Raw genomic sequence first — 7,500 nt, 5'->3', positions numbered from 1 at the left:
TAATAACACATAGTAAACACTTAATTGTGTTATATGTTACTGTTATTCATCCACTGTGTAACTTATTTCCTCAAAACAGAGTCATAATCCAGCTCATAGACAAACTCTCACTTCAGGGCAGCCCAGACTCTTAATATTTTGGTTTTGATCTGTGTTTTTAAGGGACCAACTGGTGCTTATCAATACACACTTCTCCAAGGGCCAGAATACACTCCTATCCTATCCCAATACAAAGTAGCTTATTTTTGTCCACTTTTATCTTAGCTCATTCCCAGATTACAGAAGAGAACAACGGCCTCAGCTCAGCGATGAATTATACGCACTACACACGTTGCACTCTACTAATACAAACCCAGCGAGAGGAAGTCTGGGTTCTTGCTGCTGCTGCCTCCTGAGGACACTCTATTCTCTTCTGAAGAGCAGCAGGCATGACTGACACCATGGAGAGGAAGAACCAGAGTGGGAGAGTGAGTGAGTCTGTGTTGCTGGGCTTCCCAGCTCCTGTGCCACTGCGGGCACTATTATTTGCCCTTCTTCTGCTGGCCCATGTGTTGGTGCTGACTGAGAACACACTCATCATTATGGCAATCAGGAACTACCCCAGCCTCCACAAACCCATGTACTTCTTTCTGGCCAACATGTCCTTCCTGGATATTTGGTACGTTACCATCACTATTCCCAAGATGCTAGCTGGCTTTGTTGGCTCCAAACAGGGCCATGGGCAGCTAATCTCCTTTGAGGGCTGCATGACGCAGCTCTACTTTTTCCTGGGCCTGGGATGCACTGAGTGTGTCCTCCTTGCAGTTATGGCTTATGATTGTTATGTGGCCATCTGCCGTCCTCTCCACTACCCTGTCATTGTCAGTGGCCGGCTGTGTGTGCAGCTGGTAGCTGGCTCCTGGGCTGGAGGTTTTGGCATCTCCATGGTCAAAGTTTTTCTCATTTCTCACCTCTCGTACTGTGGCCCCAACAACATTAACCACTTTTTCTGTGATGTCTCCCCATTGCTCAACCTTTCATGCACTGACATGTCCACAGCAGAGCTTACAGACTTTGTCCTGGCCATTTTCATACTGCTGAGGCCACTCTCTGTCACCAGGGCCTCCTATATGGCCATCACCAGTGCTGTGATGTGCATTCCCTCAGCTTCTGGGCTCCATAAAGCCTTTTCCACCTGTGCCTCTCACCTCTGTTGTGGTCATCTTCTATGCAGTCAGTATCTTCATCTATGCCCGCCCAAAGGCAATCTCAGCTTTTGACACCGACAAGCTGGTGCCTGTACTCTACACTGTCATTGTACCACTGCTCAACCCTATCATTTACTGCTTGCGCAACCAAGAGGTAAAGAGAGCCTTACGCCGTACTCTGCGCCTATACCAGGGCCGTGATGCTAAGCCTGGGAAAGCTAGCAGAGTTGGGTAGAAGGGAGGTGTTAAATCTTAGATAATGCTCTTAAACTTAGGATCTATGTCTTCTATAAAGTCCAGAGGAGCTCTTAGAGCCTAAATTAGGGACTAGAGTTTCAAAGGTTCCACCAGAGAACTAGTTTAGGAGGAAGAGAGGTGGATTACAAGCTAGAAATTGGATTTCTTCCAGACAAGGTCTTAACATACAGGCTAGAAGTTGATCCCACGTTGTCTGCTCTGTTGTAATTTACGTAGAGCAGGTTCATGACTCATGCATCCTGGTGGGGTGGAAAGGGATGACTATGAGCACAAGGCATGACTGAACTTGAATATTTAAAGCAAAAAGAAAAAATGCAGAACTAGCATCTCTCTAAATGGCTCTTCCTGGGTTTGTTACTGGGTTTTAGTTCTGAGGCAGAAGATACAGAAAAGGGAAGTGGAAGGAGGAAGCCATTCAAGGAAACACAGGCTTCATTATGGAAAAGCATCAGGAGACTTCTGGATGAGATCTCTTCTAGCCGGAGGACACCAACTGTAGCCTATGATGTAGTGGGGCCCCATGTGATCACCTAGTGTGAATTACAAGGCAAGGAGATAGGAAACTATCTATCTGGATTTTTGTATTGGCAACATATCACCTCCTGGACTACAGGGGTTTAGAGCTTCATTTCCTGATTTACCGAAGTCAGTGCCCACACTGAACTAGTGGAGTGGCTGATTGCAGTTGTATATTTAATCTTCAGTCTCTCTAATTAGACTATAAGCTCCATGGAACTAGGGATCACATTTGTTTGTTCATCATTTTATTACCAGGGCCCAGAATAGTATCTAGCACATGGTAGCTATAAAGAAATATAATAAATGAATATAATTTGGAGCCATGGGAGAGAGGGGGAAGATGGCAGAAGAGTAAGACGCAGAGATCACCTTCCTCCCCACAGATACATCAGAAATACATCTACACGTGGAACAACTCCTACAGAACACCTACTGAACGCTGGCAGAAGACCTCAGACCTCCCAAAAGGCAAGAAACTCCCCCACGTACCTGGGTAGGGCAAAAGAAAAAAAAAGAAAAAACAGAGACAAAAGAATAGGGACGGGACCTGCACCTCTGGGAGGGAGCTGTGAAGGAGGAAAGGTCTCCACACACTAGGAAGCCCTTTCGCGGGCGGAGACTGTGGGAGGCATAGGGAGGAAGCTTCAGAACCACGGGGGAGAGCGCAGCAACAGGGGTGCAGAGGGCAAAGCGGAGAGATTCCCGCACAGAGGATCGGTGCTGACCAGCACTCACCAGCCCGAGAGGCTTGTCTGCTCACCCGCCGGGGCAGGCAGGCCTGGGATCTGAGGCTCGGGCTTCAGTCGGAGCCCAGGGAGATGACTGGGGTCAGCGGAGTGAACACAGCCTGCAGGGGGTTAGTGCGCCACAGCTAGCCGAGAGGGAGTCCGGGAAAAAGTCTGGACCTGCTGAAGAGGCAAGAGACTTTTTCTTCCCTGTTTGTTTCCTGGTGCGCAGGGAGAGGGGATTAAGAGCGCTGCTTAAAGGAGCTCCAGAGACGGGCGCGAGCCGGGGCTAACAGCGCAGACCCCAAAGGCGGACCCCAGAGACGGGCATGAGACGCTAAGGCTGCTGCTGCCGCCACCAAGAAGCCTGTGTGCGAGCACAGGTCACTCTCCACACCTCCCTTCCGGTGAGCCTGTGCAGCCAGCCACTGCCAGGGTCCCGGGATCCAGGGACAACTTCCCCGGGAGAATGCACGGCGCGCCTCAGGCTGGTGCAACGTCATGCCGGCCTCTGCAGCCGCAGGCTCGCCCCGCACTCCGTACCCCTCCCTCCCCCCGGCCTGAGTGAGCCAGAGCCCCCGAATCAGCGACTCCTTTAACCCCGTCCTGTCTAAGCGAAGAACAGAGGCCCTCAGGTGACCTACACGCAGAGGCGGGGCCAAATCCAAAGCTGAACACCGGAAGCTGTGCGAACAAAGAAGAGAAAGGGAAATCTCTCCCAGCAGCCTCAGGAGCAGCGGATTAAATCTCCACCATCAACTTGATGTACCCTGCATCTGTGGAATACTTGAATAGACAATGAATCATCCCAAATTGAGGAGGTGGACTTTGGGAGCAAGATTTATTATTTTTTTCCCCTTTTCCTCTTTTTGTGAGTGTGTATGTGTATGCTTGTGTGTGAGATTTTGTCTGTATAGCTTTGCTTTCACCATTTGTCCGAGGGTTCTATCCGTCCTTTTTTTTTTTTCTTAAAAAAAATTTTTTTTCTTAATAATAATTTTTTTATTTTAATAACTTTTTTTAATTTTACCTTACTTTATTTTATTTTATCCTCTTTCTTTCTTTCTACTTTTTCTCCCTTTTATTCTGAGCCGTGTGGATGAAAGGCTCTTGGTGCTGCAGCCAGGAGTCAGTGCTGTGCCTCTGAGGTGAGAGAGCCAACTTCAGGACACTGGTCCACAAGAGACCTCCCAGCTCCACGTAATACCAAACGGTAAATATCTCCCAGAGATCTCCATCTCAACACCAACACCCAGCTTCACTCAACGGCCAGCAAGCTACAGTGCTGGACACCCTATGCCAAACAACTAGCAAGACAGGAACACAACCCCACCCATTAGCAGAAAGGCTGCCTAAAATCATAATAAGTCCACAGACACCCCAAAACACACCACCAGACGTGGACCTGCCCACCAGAAAGACAAGATCCAGCCTCATCCACCAGAACACAGGCACTAGTCCCCTCCACCAAGAAGCCTACACAACCCACTGAACCAACTTTAGCCACTGGGGACAGACACCAAAAACAACAGGAACTACAAACCTGCAGCCTGAAAAAAGGAGACCCCAAACACAGTAAGATAAGCAAAATGAGAAGACAGAAAAACACACAGCAAATGAAGGAGCAAGATAAAAACCCACCAGACCTAACAAATGAAGAGGAAATAGGCAGTCTACCTGAAAAAGAATTCAGAATAATGATAGTAAAGATGATCCAAAATCTTGGAAATAGAATAGACAAAATGCAAAAAACATTTAACAAGGACCTAGAAGAACTAAAGATGAAACAAGCAACGATGAACAACACAATAAATGAAATTAAAAATACTCTAGAAGGCATCAATAGCAGAATAACTGAGGCAGAAAAATGGATAAGTGACCTGGAAGATAAAATAGTGGAAATAACTACTGCAGAGAGAATAAAGAAAAAAGTATGAAAACAACTGAGGACAGTCTCAGAGACCTCTGGGACAACATTAAACGCACCAACATTCGAATTATAGGGGTTCCAGAAGAAGAAGAGAAAAAGAAAGGGACTGAGAAAATATTTGAAGAGATTATAGTTGAAAACTTCCCTAATATGGGAAAGGAAACAGTTAATCAAGTCCAGGAAGCACAGAGAGTCCCATACAGGATAAACCCAAGGAGAAACACGCCAAGACACATATTACTCAAACTGGCAAAAATTAAATACAAAGCCATGGACTCTTTGTTTACTATAGCACTCCCAACTTCTTTCCTCCCTCTGTAAAAGCATTCTCCTTCCCTTGCTGTGTGGGGAGATGCACATGGCTTGCCATGGTTGCCAATCTCAAATTGCAATTCTCTGCTAATCCTGAATAAGCCCATCTTTGCTGGAGAAATATCTGGCAGTTTATTTATTTTAGGCCAACATTTTGGTGGCCCGTATAAGAACCAGAGAAGACCCCTGAAGGCTGTGGAGATGGTGAGTCAACAGGTGCCATAGCCACAGTTGACCCCACAGGCTCACTGCTTTTCTCACTGACCCTGGAGTTTGAAGGTATTTCTTTCTCCTGCATCTGAGCTCATGCTCTCTTTGCGTCTGAAGCTCTCAAGGCATTGTTCAGGATTTACGTTGAGGTTTAACATTCCCATTAAGGCCTTGTTCTCTATGCCAGTACTCATTTGGTACTTTGTTCTGATTTGAGATTAGACAGTTTCAACTGAAGCTGACTGTGAAGCCACAGTCCCATTTCTTCTTATCATGGATTTGATAACAAGAGAAAGTTCCACTTTGGACTAAGTAAAAACCCAGTGTAACTGAGCAGGACCCTGCCATGTCCCCTGTCACTTGTTTGTAGAAAAACTTTAGCCTCCTAGGCCTTGCCCAAGTTCCAAAGAGTAAATTTAATCAGAGAACTGAGAAAATACAGAAACGAAGGGAAACAGTCAAGCAAGACAAGACAATAATAGTTTAGCCATGCAACAAAGTCAAGGACTTTTGTTCCTCTCAAAGGCTATATATAATATCTGAGCCATATCTTGAGCTGTTTTGCAGATACTGAAACCACGACCAGGTAGAAGAAGTTAACTGCATGCTGACCACAAGCACGCAGACCCAGAACAGTTGGTACCATAAGGTTGATGATGTTGACTTCCAATTACCTCACCACCAACCAATCAGAAGAAAGTCCACAAGCTGATCAGGCACCCTGCAACACTCTCACTCACCCTGTCTTTAAAAACCCTTCCCTTAAATCCATTGGGGAGTTCTGGTCTTTTGAGCATTAGCTGCCCATACTCCCTGCTTGGCCTTGCAATAAATGCTTCAATTCTCTTCACCACAGCCAGGTGTCAGTATATCGAGTTTACTGTGCATGGGCAAGCAGACCCAAGTTTGGTTCAGTAACACCAGTCCTCCTGGAGACTCTAAAATGCCCATTCCTCACCACTGTTGGTCCACTGACAAAATGATGGCATTCATGAATCAATATTGGTGGGAAAGAGTAACAAGGTTGCAAAGAGTGCCTACCTCACTTGTTCCACTTGTCCAAAGTGCAACGCAAGGAAGCCTGTTTGAACTGTTACTAAACAATTTAAACTGCCTAATGGATCATTTGAGGTCTGGTCAATATATTTCATACAACTTCCTCTGTCTAATGGGTAGAAATATGTTTTAGTCATGATCTGTATATCTTCACACTAGACTGAAGCCTCCCCTTGCAGAAAGGCCTTTTCTCTGGCCAAAGTCCTTCTGGAAAAGATAATCCCTACCTAGGAAACTCCTCTCAAACTTAATAATGACCAAGAAACCCATTTTACTGGACAGATACTTCAACAACTATGCTGGTTTTACAACATATTCACTTTGCTTATCACCCTCAATGCTCTGGTTTAGTCAAACAAACTAACAGCATTATTGAGATTCAATTTGCAAAATTTGTACAGGCCCTCCAAATACCTTGGCCAATATCATTGCTGTTGGTCCTTCTACATTTCAGATCTACCCTTTTTGGAACTCATAAGCTCTCACCCTTTGAGAGAGTCACAGGATGCCCAATGCACTTGGCTCCTGATTCTTTTGATCCAAAACTGATAAAAGGAGAGATACTCTGATATTGCAAAGGCCTAATTGCTTCTATTAAAAATAACCATATTTTGGTACATCAATCATTTCATAGTGCACTCTCAAGAGACAAAGATCTTAAGCATCAAAGTTTGCAACCTGGAGACTTCATCTTTTGGAAAAGATACCTCCAGAAGAGGTCTCTTCAACCTAGTTGGAGAGGTCTCTTTCAGGCACTGCTAACCAATCCTTGTGTCACCAAACTCCAAGGAATAGATAGACTCTTGGATTCACATGACATATGTAAAGAAAGCATCAAATCCTGATTGGACAGCACATCAACTGGTGACCTGAAAGTAAAGATTTCACAGAACTGAATCAGATGACATTGGATGAGACAGTTTTCCCAAGATATCCAGATTAGGTTTGTTGGAAGTTTGTCACCAAACCTTTGATGATGACGTAAAACTTCAGATGACCTCCAATGTCTATGATCTTGATAACATATGGGCTTCAGATAAAAAGTGCCTGAGAGTTCTCCCTCTTACCCCTCGTTACTCAGATGTGACTCCAATAGGTTTCCAATCTGTGCACTTTCCCTCCAATGTGAGACCCTACACTCACAGTACACTTACAGGAAGAAAGGTGCTTCCTGGCACAGATGGGCAAAAAAAAGCCACTGAAATTGGAAAACCTGACTCGATCAGCAATGCTTTCAGAGAAAAATCTTGATAAAAAGGGGAAAAGTGTAAAACAAATAATAAACAGCAACCTCAATTAAACA

At 45.3% G+C, this 7,500-nt stretch overlaps 1 protein-coding gene across 1 annotated transcript; it reads left to right on the top strand.

Moving 5' to 3' along the window:
* Positions 1-428: 428 nt before the first annotated feature.
* On the top strand, positions 429-1,422 carry OR6A2 (olfactory receptor family 6 subfamily A member 2; the record flags this gene model as incomplete). The annotated part of the gene is given in 2 exon segments (XM_082843755.1): positions 429-1,189; positions 1,191-1,422. Coding segments are annotated over 2 exon segments (993 nt in total).
* Positions 1,423-7,500: the final 6,078 nt, after the last annotated feature.

Source organism: Leucopleurus acutus (assembly GCF_964270905.1).
Source record: "Leucopleurus acutus genome assembly, chromosome: 8".
Classification (NCBI taxonomy): domain Eukaryota; kingdom Metazoa; phylum Chordata; class Mammalia; order Artiodactyla; family Delphinidae; genus Leucopleurus; species Leucopleurus acutus.
The sequence above is the reverse complement of the archived record's forward strand: the minus strand, read 5'-3'. Positions and strand labels throughout refer to the sequence as shown.